This window comes from Phyllobates terribilis, unplaced genomic scaffold, assembly GCF_046119375.1.
Source record: "Phyllobates terribilis strain yellow unplaced genomic scaffold, ASM4611937v1 Scaffold_4__5_contigs__length_816908805, whole genome shotgun sequence".
NCBI classification, from domain to species: Eukaryota; Metazoa; Chordata; class Amphibia; order Anura; family Dendrobatidae; genus Phyllobates; species Phyllobates terribilis.
Genome location: NW_027362764.1, coordinates 139,528,516 through 139,549,057, shown reverse-complemented (window position 1 = coordinate 139,549,057; position 20,542 = coordinate 139,528,516). Strand labels below are relative to the sequence as shown.

At 45.0% G+C, this 20,542-nt stretch overlaps 1 protein-coding gene across 2 annotated transcripts in view; it reads left to right on the top strand.

The window, feature by feature from the left end:
• LOC141265120 (ATP-binding cassette sub-family B member 5-like) overlaps positions 1–20,542 on the top strand; it is a 1,140,380-nt gene that overhangs the window by 124,073 nt on the left and 995,765 nt on the right. For both annotated transcript variants that reach the window (XM_073677789.1, XM_073677792.1), the window contains exons 6-11: positions 97–288; positions 363–534; positions 1,274–1,398; positions 1,473–1,647; positions 10,126–10,239; positions 12,187–12,297. In XM_073677789.1, coding sequence (XP_073533890.1) covers positions 97–288; positions 363–534; positions 1,274–1,398; positions 1,473–1,647; positions 10,126–10,239; positions 12,187–12,297 — 889 coding nt within the window. The remainder of the gene's footprint in view (positions 1–96; positions 289–362; positions 535–1,273; positions 1,399–1,472; positions 1,648–10,125; positions 10,240–12,186; positions 12,298–20,542) is intronic.

Sequence of the window (20,542 nt, the reverse complement as noted above, 5' to 3'; positions counted from 1 at the left end):
TGAACAGTCAGAAGTCATATGTCTTGGCCACTCCGATATTGGGGCGTGTGTCATAGTTTCTGAGTAATATTTATCTGCAATTACTTTTCTCTATAGATTCTCCTTGTACTATGCTGGTATCGGAGCTGCGGTTATAATTTGTGGATATGTACAAGTTTCATTTTGGGTTCTAGCGGCTGCAAGACAGACACGAAGAATGCGAAAAACATTCTTCCATTCAGTATTATCCAAAGACATGAGTTGGTTCGATGTTACCAAATCTGGAGAACTCAACAGTCATCTCACCGAGTAAGAGTAACAGAGATACTTTTAATTTTGACACTTTTCTTGCCTTAGTTAATATCTTTTTTCTTAATCTCTAGAGACATCAATAAAATTAATGATGGGATTGGAGACAAGGTTGGCCATCTTTTGCAAAATTCTGCAACATGTATAGCTGGATTAGTAATTGGATTGGTAAAAGGGTGGCAGCTTGCGTTAGTATATATGTCTACAAGTCCACTAATGTCAATATCGGCAGCATTTTGTTCAAAGGTAACTACTATATTTTTACCATAAGGGCTCATGCACATGATCATAATATCAGACGAGGGATATTCGTCATTTTTCCGAGCAGTCTGAGGAAAAATATTGCAGTATGCTCGGCTTGCCTCTGATATTCGGCCATTCAAGTCTATGGGTCAGTGGAAAACATTGGACCACTTTAGGATTCCCTCCAAATGTGGTCCGATTTTCACGGACAGACTGAATGAAGAAACTTTTTTTTTCTCCACCTCTGAGAAATTTGGATCGCTTTCTGATCACCCTCTGAACAAACTCTGATCAGAGTCTGATCAAAGTGTGATTAGCATAGCCATCATGTAACCCTAACCTAATGGTCGGCAAAACATACTCAATAACACCTTTAACAGTCATTTGCCACTTGAAAGCTGGCTCAACTCTTTACTTTCCCTAAACTGGAAAATTGATGATGTGTGGCCTCTTCTTCACTCAAACTTCACTTGGATGCGGTAGTTTTCCAAGTGACTAGTGATCGGTTGGACCCTAACCAACAGACATTTATGTCATATCCTGTGGTATGACATGAAGACTTTAGTGAGCCAAACTATAAATATGAAACCGAATTCTTAATTTGAACCATGCTCCTTTTAATCTTTTTTTCTACAGATTTTTTTACAGCTCTTTTACAAATATTTCTATTTGTTGTGCATACGTCATCTTAAATAATGTTATCCTGTGAAGCTATAAAAATGATGTTTCACTTTGTAATTAGATGATGGTGTCTCTGACAAGCAAGGAGCTCTCAGTTTATGCCAAAGCCGGAGCAGTGGCTGAAGAGGTCCTCTCCTCAATAAGGACAGTGGTGGCGTTCGGAGGACAAGAAAAAGAAATAAAAAGGTGTTTTGTTAGTGCTAAGAGAGACATGAAGCTAATATATGTTTAACTTCATATGTCATTGTTTTCATTTTTAGATACACAAATAATTTGGGAGAGGCTAAAAAACTTGGCATCAAGAAAGCCATTGCATCCCAGCTTGCCCTTGGCTTTGTGTATCTAATTGTTTATGCCTCATATGGGCTAGGATTTTGGTATGGTACAATTCTTATTTTGGGAGATCAGGGATATACCATTGGAGATGCCCTTGTGGTAAGTGTTTTTAGGGAATATACTTTTTAAAATATGAAACAAAATTGAATTAAATATTGTTAAAAAATAAATATGTTAAAAAATCCAGAGATTTTAAAATATTTTTAAACAGACACTAAATAAAATAAAGTACCTTTCATGTATTTTGTAAAGCTTTAATTATAATGACATGCATTATATACTATATTACACTTAAATATATGAAAAAAAACTTATTTTAGGCTAGAAACTCAAAAATTAATCTTGTTTAAAACAAAATTGACTACCAGCTTTCTGAGCAATCAGATTAAAATTCTTCTTGAAGTCTGTGGAAAGGTGAGGGAGGAGGAGGAGCAGAGTCAGAGACAAGCAAAAGCCAATGTTGCTGATGTTTTCTGGTAAGTGTTCTATCTCACCTCAGAATTGTATACACAGTGTAAGGTTGCAGCTGGACAGGTTGTGTGCGGGATGTATGTGTCCCCGATGTGCTAAGCCTCAGTGATGTAGGACCCTTGAGAAGCAGGCTCCAGCACACATAGTGCTGAGAGGTAGTTAATGGGCCCGGATTAATGGGCCGGGTTTTACGAGCAGCTGAAAGAGCTGGCTGGCATCTGCTGCTCACTTACCTCCAGTTCAGGTCTTGAAATATCCTGATTTAAGGCAGCTGTGTCTATCCCAGTCTGTTTGTGTGTTGTGCAAGGCGAGCAGTCCTTGCATGTGCTGCTCAGACTCTGCTGGAGGCAGAGAAAAGGCACTTTATTTGAACGGCTGAGGCCGTGCTGTAGGGACTTGTTATTTTGAGTTTTGTTCTGTTATATCTTTTTGTGACGGAAAAAGGCTGTTCTTGTGTTTGCTTCATGAGCGGTTTATGCTGTCAAAATAAACCAGCCTGGATACCCTAATGAAAGCTCCTCCTATGCCTACCTCAACCCCAGTCGATGAGTACCAAACCATACAATTGGTGCTAGAAGCACGGGCATGAATCCCAAGGGGCAGTGTGACTGCTACAGGAAACCGTATATGTCCTGGGTGAAGGCCGCCAGCCAGCAAGGGTTGTCCGGCAGCATGGAGGAGCTGATAAAGCAACTGGTGCAGGCGAATATGTATCAGCAGCAAGCTCAGCAGACCAACAAATTGTTAATACAACAATTCCAGTTGCAACAGCAACAAATGCAGCAGCAGCAGGAAAAGATAACGCTCCTGGCGGATGCCATCCATGTCAGAGAAGACGCACCACCTCCAGGCCGAAGCAACGAGACCCAGGTGAGGAAAACTGTGAGAGAGGCGTTGCAAAAGATGACTCTGGTGGATGACGTTGAGGCATTCCTGGCCATGTTTGAGAGGGTGGCGGACCGTCAGAGACTACCACCGGAGCAGTGGGCAGAGGTACTAGCGCTATATCTGACCAGGGAACCACAGAAGGCGTACTTTGATTTGGCCCTGAAAGATGATAAGGATTATTGCAAACTTAAGGCTGAGATCCTGGCATGGCTGGGCGTAACCCTGGTAGTCAGGGCAATATGAGTCCACCTCTGGGACTTCCACAGAGACAAACCTCCCTGGTCACAAATATTTGACCTTCTGCACCTAGTCCACAAGTGGCTGCAGCCAGAGACTTGTTCCCCAACCCAGATGGTCGAGAAAGTGGGTATGGATCGGTTATCCTCTCTCTGCCGAAGCCAATTCAGTCCTGGGTTGCCCAGGGTGATAACCAAAATGCAGATGACCTAGTGGGCCTAGTGGAGAGACACCAGGCGATAGAGGGTTCCCGGAGTGGTCAAGCAGGGGTTAGGTCACCTTTCTGGGGTACCTAAAGGAGGGATGACTCCCAAAAGAAGAGGACTAAATCCTTACTGGGTGGGCGTACAAAGTCCTAGGAGGCCGCTGAATCATAGTAGGGTAATCAGTCCCATTCCATCCTCTGTTGGAGGTGTCACACCCCTGGATATATAGTCGCCCCATGCCCCATAAACTCTGAGCCAATAAACTGCAACATAGGCCGGCGTTGCTCCTATTTGGCCTACCCCGCCTGCAGCGTGGTTCTTCAACATGGCAAGGGCCCTCAGGCATGCTCAGTGTCCATAAATGGGGTGCAAGTGTCTGGACTGTTGGACTCAGGAAGTTTGGTGACCCTGATAAGGGCCACACTCCCTCATCGGCTGGTTTCTGGGAAGATGGTGGGTGTCCAGTATATCCATTGGGATTCTAAAAACTATCTTGTGTCCCGGGTGGATGTAAACAGGACTGTGGCACCACAGCTCAGGAAGTTAAAGTCATTAAAGACTTATTGAACCTGATAATAATTGGCCGGGACTTTGCACTATTCTGGGACATGTAGCGGAAAACAGGGACACCTGGTTGCTCGGACGACAGCCACATCACCCCTGAAGAAACCTCGCCTCAGGTCGTAACGGACGAGTTTCCCATGTGTGTGTTTGTGGGCGATGAGGATAAGGCCAACATCCCAGAGCTGGAGGTGTCTGAGGGAAACTTTGAAACTGCCTAACTCAGGGATTGAACTCTTAAAGGGGCATTTGATAATGTGTCTGTACTCAACGGTGTTGCTCAAGAGCCGGGGGGTTACACCAGATACCCGTACTTTACCATCAATAGGGAGTTGCTATACTGAGTCGCCAAGGTGAGAGGGGAACCTGTCGATCAGTTGCTGGTGCAAGGACCATACAAGTGTAAGGTGTTTCATATGGCCCATGCACATGTGCTAGGTGGTCATCTGAGGGTTGAAGAAACACAGGAACGAATCCTCCAGAGGTTCTATTGGCCCGGTTGTCACAGAGATATTGTGAATTATTGTAGGTCCTGTCCCACCTGCCAGCTGACCTTCCCGGTGGCACACTTCCATAGCCCCTTAATGCCGTTGCCTATCATTGAGGTGCTGTTTGATTGCATAGCCCTGGATCTAGTGGGGTCCCTGGTCAAATCCACCAGAGGGCATCAGTATATCCTGGTGGTATTCGACTATGCGACATGGTATCCGGAGGCTGTACCCCTACTAAACTCCTCCTCCAAGTGTATAACCCGGGAGTTGATCCATATTTTTTCTAGAACAGGGTTAACTAAGGAGATCCTAATGGATCAAGGGACCACATTTATGTCAAAGGTGATGAGAGAGTTGTGCAAAATTCTGCAAATCACACAATTATGGACCTCAGTCTACCATCCACAGACATACGACTTGATGGAAAGGTTCAACAAAACCTTGAAAGCCATGTTAAAGAAGGTCACACAGAAGGGTGGCCAAGACTAGGACTGCCTACTACCGTACCTTCTTTTCTCCATCAGAGAAGTACCACAGTCCTCTACTGGATTCTACCCTTTTGAACAGTTGTATGGCCGACACCACTGTGGACTCCTGGATGTAGCAAAGGAGACCTGGGAGGCGAAGTCTACACCCTACAGGAGTGTAATCAAATATGTGGCCCAGATGCAACAGAGAATTGCCAAAGTGATGCCCATTGTGAAGGAACACTTCCTCAAAGCACAAGAGGCACAATCTAGGGTGTACAATACATCAGTAAGAGTGAGACACTTCAACCCTAGGGATCGGGTACTGCTGCTGGTACCTACAGTGAAGAGCAAATTCTTGGCCAAGTGGCAGGACCCCTATGAAATAGTTGAAAGGGTTGGCGAGGTCAACTATAAAGTCCACCAGCCAGGGAGAAGGAAGCCCTGCCAGGTGTACCACGTCAACTTGATTAAGCCATAGCGAGATAGGGAGCCCGTGGAAGTTCCGTGTTTGGTGGCTGAGGCTGACACCAACGTGAAAGATGTCAAGGTGGCAGAGTCGCTGACACATGCCCAAAAGCAACAGTGCAGAGAGTTGCTACATCAGAATAGAGACCTATTCTCAGAACTACCCAGTTGAACTCAGATCATAGAGCATGAAGTTCTTACAGAGCCTCATGTCTGGGTAAACTTGAAGCCGTATCGGATTCCCGAAGCCCGTCGAGAGGTGATCTCGAAAGAGGTGAAGCGGATGCTTAGCCTGGGAGTCATTGAAGAGTCCAAGAGTGGTTGGTCCAGTCCCATAGTCTTAGTGCCGAAACCAGATGGAGAATGACAGTTTTTCAACAACTATAGAAAGCTGAACGAGGTCTCAAAGTTCGACGCCTACCCAATGCTTAAGGTAGATGAGCTTATTGAAAGGCTAGGATCCGCTCGGTACATCACCACCCTGGACCTCACCGAAGGATATTGGCAAATTCCCTGTCACGCAAGGTGTGGGAAAGACTTAGTGCAACACAGAGGGAAGAGGTAAAGGGAGCCCAGACACTAGGGAAAGGGGGGAGTGGAGACCTCCTAGTCTGATCTAGTGTCACCCTGTCTCAACTACCATTCCTATATTGGCTCTGCATAAATCGCCGCACGACCTGACTTTCCCTGGCTTATGGCTAAGGCTTGGGATGGGAGGAGATGAGCACTCGTCGATCTCCACTTAACTGTATAGACAACAAGGGTAGACAAACGGGGGGGGGATTTCTTAGCATTAGACGACTCCAAATGTGCACATGGCCTCAAGCTCCAGAAAGGACAAAGTACTGCTCTTCCTAAAGCCTCACAAGTAGTTATGAATATAGCCGGCACCTCTCTCTTAGACACACCAGGTATTTATACACCCAGGCCTGGAAGCTAATTAACCAGAGGGAGGTAGCTGCTAGGTCCTAGAGACAGCCTCTCATCTAAGAAGATGTCTGTAATGCCAAAAATAGAGATCTTCTGCAACCAACTGCAGGGCGACTGTCTGTCACCTCTGATACACCCGTGATGTTCCCCTGTCCAAAGAGGCAAAGGAGAAGACGGCCTTCTCAACGCCAGACGGATCTTATCAGTACATCAGGATGCCGTTTGGGTTGCAGTGAGCTCCGGACACTTTCCAGAGAGCCACGGTCTGGATCTTACCACCCTACAAAAAGTATGCAGCGGCCTACCTAGATGACATCAACTGAGCCAGGACTGGGAAAGTCACCTTGGCAAAGTTCAAGCCCTAAGGAAGGCGGACTTTACCATTAACCCGGACAAATGTGCTATGGGGATGGAGGAAGCCAAGTATCTGGGCTACGTGGTTGGTAAAGGGGAAATAAATCCCCAAATAAATTTGGTCGAGGCGATCCAGAATTGGCCACAGCCCCTCTGGAAGAAGAAGGTCAGGGCATTTCAAGGCATCATGGGCTACTATTGAAGATTTGTCCCTAACTTTGCCCTGATAGCAGCCGGATCCTCTGAAAGGGACGAAGTGGTCTACTAGGAACTAAAACTGGGCCTCTGTACACAGCCTGTGTTGGCGCACAACTTCTCCAAAGAGTTTGTGGTCCAGACGGATGCATCAGATGTCAGGCTGGGAGCAGTCTTGTCCCAGGAGATTAACAGAGAGGAGCACCCTATAATGTACCTCAGTCAGAAACTGTCCACGTGCGAGAAGAACTACGCCATAGTGGAAAAAGAATGTTTAGCCATCAAGTGGGTGATGGACACTCTGAAGTATTACCTGTTAGGCAGAAGGTTCAGGTTAGTGTCGTACCGTGCCCCACTGAGGTGGATGCCAGAGCAGAAGGGGAACAATGCCCATGTAACTAGGTGGTTCCTAGCCCTACAAGATTTTAGTTTCCAGGTGGAGCATAGGCCTCGGAAACAACATGGGAATGCTGATGCCCTATCAAGGGTCTATTATATGTTGGCAGAAGGTGCTAAGCCCCCGGCTTTGAGCAGAGGGGGGTGTATGTAAGTTTGCTGTTGGAAAGGTTGTGGATGGCAGGTATGTGTCCCCGATGTGCCAAGCCTCGGTGATATAGGACCCAGAGAAGCAGGCTCCAGCACACATAGTGCTGAGAGGTAGTTAATGGGCCCAGATTATATGGCCAGGTTTTACCAAAAGCTGAAAGAGCTGGGTGGGATTGGCTGCTCACTTGCCTCAAGTCCAGGTCTGGAAATGTCCTGATTTAAGGCAGTTGGGTCTGTCCCAGTCTGTTTGTGTGTTGTGCAAGGTGAGCAGACCTTGCATGTGCTGCTCAGACTCTGCTGGAGGCGGAGAAAAGGCACTTTATTTGAACGACTGAGGCCGTGCTGCAGGGACTTGTTATTTTGAGTTTTGTTCTGTTATATCTTTTTGTGCAGGAAAAAGGCTGTTCTTGTGTTTGCTTCATGAGTGGTTTATGCTGTCAAAATAAACCTAATACTCTAATGAAAGCGCCTCCTGTGCCTACCTCAATCGCAGCCGAGTGAGTACCAAACCCTACAACAGCTACACTGCTCAGTACTGCTGTGTATTGTTCGTTACACTTCTGCAGCTTTACTGTGCAACAGTTACACGTGAAAGAATGAATGTTTACTGTATCTTTGTGCTGTATATGGGAGACATTATAGCAGTTAGTTTCTACTCACTAGCTCAGAGATAATTGAAATTTTAAGATAAACAACAGTTTATTCTGAAACATCATCTGAAACTAAGGTACACTTAAACTGTAAATCTATGACTACAGAGTTTGTAACTCATCTCTTTTTTTCTGAACTCCTGTATGTTCAGCTCAACTTTGATGTGGTCACAGATCAGTTTAGAGATAACAATTACAAGCTCTAAACAAATAAAGTGAAATTCCATCACACTACTCACTGAACTTAAGGGGTTAATGTGCAGAGTCACATAGAAAGGCAGATTAGAACATATGAGAGTAAAAGATAATGCAAATATATTTAAATGATATCATAGAACAATTTATAAATACATGAGAAAAAGATGTAGCCCACTTAAAATAGTCCTGAAAATAATGTCAAATAAGTATGTATGTACACTAATAGTACAAAATGCAGTAGGTTGTATGGAACATATGTGAGGATCTTGGTTTTTCCACTTCAAATGACCGCTGGCTCAAAAGATTGCTGGTTCAAGGGATTTAAGTGCTGATTACAAGAAGTACCTTTGGTTGCTGTCCGCCATATGACGTCGGTGTCTGGCATGTGGGAGCAGGCTGGAGAAGAAAGCTGCATCTGTAAAACCAGGGGCGCTCTGGCCGGTAGAGTTCCTGGATACCACGGAGATAATGGTTGGTGAGGCTGGAGAAGGCACGTGAAGTCACGAAACCCACGCATTTTGGGGACACACGGTTCTCCTTCGTCAGGGTGTATGCTCCTGTGCCACAGGAGAGTGTTTTATAGTCTGTAGCTCTGCCACGTCTCCAGAAAAAATAAGAACAGCCATTGATCTGCAAGGTGCCCAAACGAGGTAGTCATTGGATAGCTGTAGCCCATGCTCACTTTGGCACCCTACAGACAAAGTGTGTCCTTGCTCTGGTGTGCTGCTGTGTATGTGGTGTTTTCCATTTACTACTGGACAGCCTGCTCCTTCTGACTCCAGGAATCCTTCTTCTGGAACAGGACAGCAATCAATTCAGAGGACATAGTTCATAAAAACAACCAGAACTTTACTTGGTGACTGGTAGTATTTACAGTATTTACAGGTAGATATAAAGGATAAGACCCATCGGGTTGTCATCTTTCCCATAGGTACCGGATATAACTTTAGCCCTGGTTCCTGATTTAGGTGAAGCATCTCCGTTGCTTTCTTCTCTAGCCCTAGAGACTCTTCCTCACCAGTGACAGTATATCTGGATCCCCCTTCTTTCCACCTCTGAGTACTTGAGTCCTGACTTCTTCTGCAGCCTTGCAGACAGAATGAGCCCCAGGCACCCAACAACGTTCTCGAGGTTCACAGGCTGGCTAAGGGGACTCTTGTGGAGGGATTCTCTGGCGATCCACTGTCCATGATGCTAGACCAACGTCTACCCTAGCAGCCCTTACAAAGCCTGTTAGCTTTCTGCAGTACTGCACACTACTGACTGTGCTCACTTCCTGCACTTGACACTAACACTCAGTTCCCCCTCCCTCTACTGGGCTGGCTGTCACAGTTAACCCTATCTAGGCCAAACTGCAGTCCCAGAGGGTTCCAACTTTGTGAACGTGCTTTTAAGCCTTTTTAGTATCAGGGGCAGTCTATCACCTCCACCATTACTACAGATCCACAAAATCCTAAATGGTGAGCATTTCACATAATTGCCCAGGATTGACAGGTATCTACCTACGTGCATGTATAGGCAGTCCTGTCAATCCAGTACAGCAGGTTGGGAAAAGCTGCTGGGATTTACATGTCCGACTAGTCTCAAGTGCTGCTCAGTCCCTGATGGCTTGAAAAGTATGCTTTTCTCTGAAACATCACAGCATTTCATGGTCAAACATACCTGAGTGAGATCATACAGCCAGTGCCTGATACATGTTGCCCATGGCTTGGGCAGCATTTATGAACTGTCAGGTTCACTTTAAAATAATTGTATTAGTTCACATTGGATGATTTGTAATCAGTATTATTATTAATGACATTTTAATTATGTAAACCGTGGATAGTACTACTACTGACCATAACACATGCGCATACTTTTATATTTGCTGATTGCAGTTGTTTTTCTATTATTGGTAAAACATGTTCTCTGACAGGTCTTCTTCAGTGTGGTCATCAGCAGTTATTGCCTTGGTCAAGCATTTTCGCATCTTGAAGCATTTTCTATTGCAAGAGGTGCAGCCTATGGTATATTTCATGTCATTGACGAGGTAAATCAGAACAATACATAAACTGAAACTAGAGTATAGAATCATTAAAGTATTGTATGGACAATAGAGTTTAGTTAGTCAAATATTAAAGAGCATTGATTCATAGAATACATTGCCAAAACCATGTTGAAAACCTTTTCTCACTAATAAACTTAGCCCATTCAACCAAGCCTGGCATCAGCACGCGGCGCACTCGGGAAAGTGCCGGGGCCCTGAGCAGGCGGGGGGAGCCCACTCACTGTGGGGCACCCCGGAGCACTTTGGACCCGTGAGTGAAGGAGAATGGTGCCAGCACCAGCCCGACCCCCTCACTCCGCTTGCTCAGGGCTACAGCCGGAACAATACTTACCTCTCCCCGTAGCAGGTCTGGTGTCTTCCACGGCTGCTGCACTGTGACGTCTTAGGTTAGAGGGTGCGATGACATCTTTCCACCGCGCCCTCTACTGACCAGTCACAGCGCAGAGTGAGAAGATGGCTATGCGGCTGAGGAGTCCGGAGCTGAGCAGCGGCAGCAGGTGAGAAGTGAGGTGAGTATTTGATTTTTTTTTTATGTATGGAGGCATGGGGCATTATATGGGGGGGTGACATCCTGCATGGGGCATTATATAGGGGGTGACATCCTGCATGGAGCATTATTAAGGGAGGCATCCTGCATGGGGTATTATATGGGGGGGTGAAATCCTGCATGGGGGCATTATGTGGGGGGGCACCCTGCATGGGGCATTATATGGGGGGTGACATCCTGCATGGGGCATTATGTGGGGGAACAGCCTGCATGGGGCATTATGTGGGGGGGACATTCTGCATGGGGCATTATGTGGGGGGGACATACTGCATGGGGCATTATATGGGGGGGTGACATCCTGCATGGGGCATTATGTGAGGGGAACAGCCTGCATCGGGCATTATGTGGGGGGCACAGCCTGCATGGGGCATTATGTGGGGGCACAGCCTGCATGGAGCATTATACGAGGACCAGTATTCTTTATGGAGCATTATATGGGGGCCAGTATCCTGTATGGAGCGTTATATGGGGGCCAGTATTCTGTATGGAGCAATATATGGAGTCCATTATTCTGTATGGAGCATTATATGGGGTCCATTATTCTGTATGGAGCAATATATGGGGCCCATAATACTGTATGGAGGACTATAATGTCCGGTCTGCACTGTACGCTGTGAGGATTCGCCAGTTTCTGAGCTATTGTAGAATTTACAATAGATATCCCTCATGTAATGTAATAAACAAAATCTTTGGCATTGTATTATATATATATATTTCTCTGCGGTATCTGTGCATCATGAATCGTGGTATGTGTTAAAGGGGTCCACTGAGACTCTTTAGCCCAGGGCCCACAAAAACCTGGAGCCGGCCCTGCATTCAACCACAACAATTCCAAAAATGTCTAAAGCCAGCCTTAAAATTATTTCAAGAATCTTGAAAGATAACCTCTTGTTATAAAATGGATAGTGGTTTGTACTAAATAAACATTAGTGAATTTTTTGAAAACTTTTTTTCCCACTGATTATCTAAACCACAAATCTCAAACCTGTTAGAAATCCCGACACTCAAACCACTATCCTGATCCTTTCTGAAACCATTGCATCATGGTCATTTTAATGGTGCATTGGTTGCCAACAAGTTGAAGAAGAATAAAATAAAGACATCAGCGGGAATCTTGGTGATGTAGTAAAAAGCACAAATTTCAAGCTTCAGATTTCAGGGAAACACCAGCTTTTGGCTAAACCCTGCATTCTTGCTAGCCACCACTGTGCCCATTATCACCATATAGCTCCCGGTTTGTGATCTGTAATCACTATAGCAATCAATTTGATAGTATCCACCTCTATTTTTGCATCTATAAATTTTGCTTCTTCTCTGATATAATTTGAATCATAGACCCCACATTCTCTAGCAAAATAATACTCTTTATATATCATTTTTAGAGACCTGGTATTGACAGCTTTTCCATAGAAGGATACAGACCTGATATTATAAAAGGAGATGTGGAATTTAAAAATATTCATTTTTGTTATCCATCTCGACCAAATGTCCAGGTAAGAACAATTACAAATGTTTGCGTCATTTTAAACAAATCTCTAGATTTTTAAAGCAGCAAAATCTGCATTATTAATTATAATATTATCTGTGACACTTCCCAGTTGTCAGTGAGAGATGTCATCTCCGGTTCATGTTGCTCTGCTTATTAATGATATACTTGTCAGATTAATTTATGTCCAAACCCATACATTTAGTAAAAACAGCTGCCAATGGTCTAAAATATAGGATTATTACTTGTCATTTTACTAATCACTTGCTGTTCCAGTGTTTACCTGATCCCCTGTTGCTCCAGCTATGAGGTGTTGACATGACATTTAGTGATGGGCGAGAACTAAAATGCTCGGGTACTCGTTGCTCGGATCGAGCAAATTGGAATGCTTGAGTGCTCAGTCCGAGTAACGAGCCCAATGTAAGTCTATGGGAAACTCGAGCATTTTTCTGGCAGCTCCCTGCGGCGGTCTGCAGAGGGCCTAAAAATTGCCCAAATCAATGGGAACAGCATGGGGAAGACCCCTGGAAGCATCTCTGACTCCCAGGTCACTGCTGTCAACAATGTTGTCAGAGTATTACACCACTTTTACGGACTCACAATAAAACATACAAAAACAAAGCCAAAATGGATTTTCCTGGGAAATATGTTAAGGAACATCCTTTCCAGGGTAATGACTTATATATAAGGCAAAATAAATAGCCAAAAACAAAAATGCTCCTCCACACCTTGGGCTATGTTCACACGTAGCGTTTTTGATGCGTTTTGTCACTTTTGCATTACTTTCAATTGTGACAAATCCATTCACCGGGAAATGTCATTTTAACATTTTACAACCTTATCTGGCCATGTGGTGTGTGACACATCATCAGACACATCCTGTTTCATTTATGAAGGAGGGACTCTGAAAGTCACAAACACTATTTTCACAGCCTTACTATTCTTTAAAGGCCAGCAGTTGGCTATTCTTTGTTGTTCCCATTATTAAAGAATGGGTCTCCTATACTGTTATTGCGTATGCAGTGACTGCAATGGCTGCCATAAATTTGGACGCACCCCAATACCCCTTTGAAGAGACATAGAGGAGGGTCTCAGGAAAAAAATGTTCCCATTATAAAGGAGTGGGTCTCCTATAGTGGTTATGCCCATGCAGTGAGTCCAACGGCTTCCAAAATTTAGGAAAAACCCCATTAACAATTTAAACACACATAGAGCTGGGCCACAGTAACAATATGTTCCTATTAGAAAGGAGAGGGTCTGCTATCCAGTTATAGGGTATGCAATGAGTCCAGCGGCTGCCAAAATTTACGAAAAACCCCACTAACAATTTAAACACACATAGAGCTGGACCACAGTAACGACATGTTCCCATTAGAAAGGAGAGGGCCTGCTATACAGTTATAGGGTATGCAGTGAGTCCAACGGCTGGCAAAATTTAGGAAAAACCTCACTAACAATTTAAACACACATAGAGCTGGGCCACAGTAACGACATGTTCCTATTAGAAAGGAGAGGGTCTGTCATCCAGTTAAAGGGGATGCAGTGAGTCCAACGTCTGCCAAAATTTAGGAAAAACCCCACTAACAATTTAAACACACATAGAGCTGGGCCACAGTAACGACATGTTCCTATTAGAAAGGAGAGGGTCTGCTCTCCAGTTATAGGGTATGTAGTGAGTCCAACGGCTGCCAAAATTTAGGAAAAACCCCACTAACAATTTAAAGACACATAGAGCTGGGCCACAGTAATGACATGTTCCTATTAGAAATGAGAGGGTCTGCTATCCAGTTATAAGCTATGTAGTGAGTCCAATGGCTGCCAAAATTTAGGAAGAACCCTACTAACAATGTAAAGACACATAGAGCTGGACTACAGTGACGAGTACATCATGTTCCCATTAAAAAAGAGTGGGTCTCCCATACTGCTTGCCTATACAGTAAATGCAATGGCTGCCAAAAATTTGGAGGAACTCCAATGCCCCTTGCAAGAGACGTAGAGGTCGGAGGGCCTCCTGAAAACAATGTTCCCATTATTAGGAAGTGTGTCTCCCATACTGTTTGCCTATGCAGTGAATGTAATGGCTGCAAAAAATTTGGAGGAACTCCAATGCCCCTTTCAAGAGACCTAGATATGGTCATATGGTAGATATGGTGGTGATATGGAGGAGGATGTAGAGGATGAGGAGAAGGAGGAAGACAAGAGAAAATAGAAAAAATCAGGAAGCATATACCCATGTCTTGGTGTGAAGACTAAAGTGCATGGGAATAGAGTCAGACCTCCCTAAAAAAACACTGTATTGAGTTTTATGTTACGCTGCTATCATTCGGTGGTGTTGAAAAGTCTGGCCCAATCCAGCCCTTCTTCATTTTAATAAGATTCAGCGTGTCAGCATTTTCAGTTGACAGGTGGATGCGCCTATCGGTTAAAATTCCACCGGCGGCACTAAAAACCTGCTCTGACAAAACGATAGCAGCAGGACAGGCCAGGACCTCCAAGGCGTAGAGAGCCAGTTCATGCCACATGTCCCGCTTGGATACCCAATAATTATAAGGCAGAGAGGAATCATGGAGGACGTTGGTATGGTCGGCAAGGTGCTCCCTCACCATCTTCGGAAACTGGATTCTGGCCCAGAACTTTGACAGTGTTCCCCTGCCTCTGCTAGATTGCATTTGTGTCTCTCTCGCCTGTACTTCTTGATTGTCCAACGAACTTGGACCTCTGCCGCCAGCGTTTTCAGGTGAGAATTTTTTAAATAATTCCGCAGCAAGGGCTTTCTCGTACTGCACCATTTTATTAGGCCTGTCCTGTGCGGAAATAAGAGACAGAAAGTTCTCCTTGCAGCGTGGGTCTAGAAGTTTCACCAACCGGTAATGACTGTCACTCAAAATTTGGACAACACGAGAAAGGCAGCGTAACATAAACTCAGCCATGTGTGCCAGACTGCTAACAGGCAAGACTTCTGTGTCCTCACCAAGAGGATGACTGACTATGCTCTCCTCCTCATCCTTTTTCTCCCTGTCCTCAGGCCATCCACACTCAACAGACGGTATGACAGTTGTGTAGGTAGTACCGTCTATAGTGCAGGAAACTAGCTTCTGTTCTTTCTCCTCCTCCTCCTCTTCCTCATTGTCACCCAATTCACGTTGGGATGAGATGAGGCTGGGCTGTGTGGAATCACCCTGTATGGTTCCTTGCTCCATCTCATCGTGCTCTGCCTGCAATTCATCCTCTTTAATTGTGAGCTGAGAGCATTTCAGAAGACAGAGAAGCGGGATGGTGACGCTAATTATGGCATCATCGCTCATCATCTTGGTGGAGTCCTCAAAGTTTTGGAGGATGCTACATATGTCTGACATCCATGTCCACTCCTGAGGTCTTTTATGTGGAGTGTGAACTGAATACCGACGCCCTTGTTGATGCTGGTAGTCAACAACTGCCCTCTTCTGCTCACAAATCCTTCCCAACATCTGCAATGTAGAGTTCCAATGCGTGGGGACATCACAGATCAGTTGGTGAGCTGAAAGCTTCAAACGCGGTTGAAGCACTTTGAGAGTGGCGGAAGCTGTAGCTGACCTTCTAAAATGGGCACACATGCGGCGTACTTTGACAAGCAGATCCGGGTAGGTTTTGAGAAACCGCTGAACCACGAGGTTAAGCTCATGGGCCAGGCATGGTACGTGTGTGAGCTCGCCTCGCCTCAGAGCCGCCACCAGGTTCTGGCCATTGTTACACACGACCATGCCTGGCTGTAGAGTCAGCAGTGTCAGCAACAGATCTGACTTGTCTTTCAGAACTGTCCACAACTCTTCAGCATTGTGCGGTTTCTCACCTAAGCATATTAGCTTCATCACAGACTGTTGCCGCTGGGCCGAGGTAGTGCTGCAGTGCTTCCAGCTTGCGACAGATGTGGTCATTTCGGAGATAGAGGCTGAAGAGGAGGAGGAGGAGGTGCAGGAGCTGTACAATGTGGGGACAACCCTGATTGACCCAGGGCCCTCAATCCTTGGCGTCGGGAGGACGTCTTCCGTCCCAAGGTCCGACTGAGTCCCGGCTTCCACTATATTAACCCAGTGTGTCATCAGCGAGATGTACTGTCCCTGCCCACAAGCACTTGTCCATGTGTACTTGGTTAGGTGGACTTTCCCAGTAACTGCATTGTTGAGGGCATGGCTAATGTTGTGGGACACGTGCTCATGTAATGCAGTGTCATGCCTGGTGTGAGTGCAGCACAGAGAGTCACGCAAGATGTGAGTGCAACACAGAGGGAAAAGGGAAAAGGAGCCCAAACAGTAGGGAAAGGTGGAAGAGGTGACCTCCTAATCTGGACTAGCGTCACCCTGTCTCCCCCTAATGTCCCTATACAGCCTCCACAGCTGTAGCCGATCACGTGCCTCACCCTACTATCCCTGGCATAAGGCTATAGCTGGGGGTGGAAGGAGATGACCACTAGTCAACCTCCACTAGCAGTCTAAAGACAAAAGGGAAGACAACACAGGGGAATAACAACTTAGCTTTAGAAGAAACTCCAACAGGCCACACGGCCTCAAGACTCCAGAGAGGACGTAATGCTGCTTCAGCCAAGTTCCAAGTAGAAATGAGTATAACCGGCGACGCCCACCTGGAGAGATCAGGTATGTATACACACAGGCCAGAGGGAGGTAGTCACTGGGCCCTAAAGACAGCCTCCTATCTAGGCAGCTGTCTGCATTGCCAAACGTGGAGATCTCCTGCAAACCACTGCAGGACGACTGTCTGTCACCTCTGACACACCCATGACATGCGGGGACGGCACACTGGGGGAAATAGTGGTGGCTGGGGACTGAGTACCGGGGGATGGCCGCCACCATCAAGTTGCGGAAAGCTTCCATCTCCACGAGCCTAAAAGGCAACATTTCGAGCGCAAGCATTGGCGAAAAGTGTGAATTTACTAATGTGGCCTGTGGGGCATTGGCTGCGTATTTGCCCTCGCATTCCAAGGACTGGGGTAGGGACAGCTGAACGCTGCCCTGGGACAAGGACATGGACGTGCTTGCTGATGGTGCTAGTTGAAAGTGTGCAACGACACGTACAGGGCAGGAGGCATCTTCGCATGCGCCATGTACAGGAGATTGGCGTGCACGCACAAAAGCGGAAGATGCAATGGTGTCACCCGCAGACACTGTTCCTTAACCCTGGGGTCCGGCCCACTTAGTCGGGTGCTTTGCTGCCATGTGCCTGATCATGCTGATGGTGGTCAGGCTGCTAGTTTTACTACCCTTGCTGATGCTGGCCTGGCATTTTGTGCAAATGGCCTTTTTGGGGTTATCTGCAGAGTTTTTAAAAAATAACCAGACTCGGGAAGACCTAACAGTAGTACTGGCAACTTCCGTTGTGTTGGCGTTACGAGGAACGCTTTCCCGTCTTGTGTCTGCGGCCTCCACACTGCTTCTTCCAGCCTGTTGTAGTGCTACACCTCCCTCCCCCTGTATGCTGCTGTCCTTACTCTGTATGTCCCCCTGCCAGGTTGGGTCAGTTACTATATTATCCATCACCTCGTCTTCCACTTCTGCACCCTGGTCCTCCTCCGAAATTTCTGGCAATTGTGTCTCATCATCATCTTCCACCTCTTGCGACAGTAATTGCACTTTCCCACCGTTGCCTTCATGCGACCGTGCCTGCTCCAATATTTAGGCATCGCTACATACGTTCTCCTCTTGACTCGCTTGAAGCTGGCCGGGCAAGAGGCCCGAATCTACAAATCCTATCCAACTAACAACCTTTTGACACTGTTCTGGGTTCAGTAGTGGTGTACTGCGGTCCCCTCGTAATTTGGACAGGAAGGTCGAGCGAGAAAATGTGGGTGTTTGTTGTGGCACAATTTCAGCTTGCCCCCGGCCATGTCCTTGGCCTCTGCATGCACCATCACCATCACGTCCACTTCCCCGTCCCTTGCCACGCACCTTGCCCATTTTAAATGTAGGACAATATTTTACACGCTCACGAGAAATGGCTGATTTTGGAACACATTTATATGTGATAAGTCTGACAGAGAACCACGATTTTAAAGAGCAGGCCTGTAATTTACTAATAATATTCAACACAGAAACCTAGTGTGAATAGCTTGATCAACACACTGCAAAAAAATGAAAATGGAAGAAATGGCTGATTTTGGAACACTCTTATAGGTGATATGTTTGACAGAGAACCACTGTTTTAAATAGCAGGCCTGTAATTTACTAATACTACTCTTCATAGACAGTGTGAATATCTTGACCGACACACTGCAACTAAATGAAATTGGAAGAAATGGCTGATTTTGGAACAGTCTTATAGGTGATATGTCTGACAGAAAACCATGGTTTTAAATAGCAGGCCTGTAATTTACTAATACTATTCTTCATAGACACCTACTGTGAATAGCTTGACCGACACACTGCAACTAAATGAAATTGGAAGAAATGGCTGATTTTTGAACACTCTTATAGGAGATGTGTCTGACAGAGAGCCATGGTTTTAAATAGCAGGCCTATAATTTACTAATATTATTCTTCACATACACCTAGTGTGAATAGCTTGACCGACACACTGCAACGAAATGAAAATGGAAGAAATGGCTGATTTTGGAACACTCTTATAGGTGATAGGTCTGACAGAGAACCACGTTTTAAATAGCAGGCCTGTAATTTACTAATATTATTCTACACAGAGACGTAGTGTGAATAGCTTGACCGACACACTGCAACGAAATGAAAATGGAAGAAATGGCTGAATTTGGAACATTCTTATAGTTGTTATGTCTGACAGAGAAGAGAACCACGGTTTTAAATAGCAGGCCTGTAATTTACTAATGCTATTCTTCACAGACACCTAGTGTGAATAGCTTGACCGACACACTGCAACAGAATGGAAAAGGAGGCCAATATTTTCCACGTTCAGTTCAAATTTCTGGATTTTTATCGCTGAAATATGGAGCAGAAAAATTGTGTACTCTGGATTGCTTTTTAAGCAAATAACCAGGAATAAGATAAAAAAAAATTCCCTTTCGCAAATATGGCTTACGTCAAATTATTACTAAAACCAGACAAAGATCCATTATCCCCCAATTCATACAGACCAATTTCCCTTATAAATTTTGACATTAAGCTATTGTCTAAAATAATGGCTGACAGACTGGCCTCTATTTTACCTCACCTTATATCTCCTGTACAAGCAGGTTTTGTTAAAGGTCTCTCAGCCACGCTAAATATTAGGAAAGTACTGTTGGCGTAGATAAAATCCACTGTACACGTAATTTAAAAGGTTCACCAGCGATTGTCTCCCTAGACACCGAAAAGGCCTTTGATAATATTAGTTGGGATAGGTTGTATAAGGTCTTAACTAAGATGTCATTGTCAGGCCCCTTCTTTAATTATATACGTAATTTATATATGTCTCCAAAAGCTCGGGTGTATACCCCGGGTTTTCTATGCACTCCCTTCCCTCTTGAGAAGGGAACAAGACAAGGGTGTCCTTTGTCCCCCCTACTTTTTAACCTAGCACTAGTACCCTTAGTTCGTATTCTATCAGACCCTAAAACTTTTTCAGGCATCCAATTTACTAAGAAATCAATTCGGGCGGCATTTTTTGCAGACGATATCAATCTGTTTATGTCTGATCCCATCCTGCATTTACCTCTAGTATTGGATTTACTTAAAATGTTGGTACTTACTCTGGGTTTAAAATAAATGCTAAAAAATGTGAATTACTACCATTAACTGAAAAAGGAATAAAACTTTACCCAAAAGGATCTTTTAACGATATTACTATAGCTCCCTCTCATATCACCTATTTGGGCATCAAAATAGGTTGCTTGCCATCCTCTTTGTACACGTTAAATTATCCCCCCCTCATCAAAAGAATTACTAATCAATTGAAGCCATGGCAGGATTTGCCCTTGTCTTTTTTAGGTAGGGCACATATGGTCAAGATGATCAATACTTCTAAAATTATGTATCAACTCCAAACTCTACCATTGCTACTTTAACACTCTGACGTAACTACACTCAATAGGGCCTTCAGTCATTTTATCTGGAAGGGAAAATGTCCTAGGATTAATCTAGACAAACTTATGTGATCCAAAGACGATTGTGGCATCAATTTTCCAAGCATCAGGAATTATAACTTTGCCTGCCTCTTTCGCTACATAATAGACTGGCTTCACAAAAGACATACATACTCTGATTACTCTTCGGAATCAGACTATTCGTACCCCTTCAATTTAACTGAACTTCTAC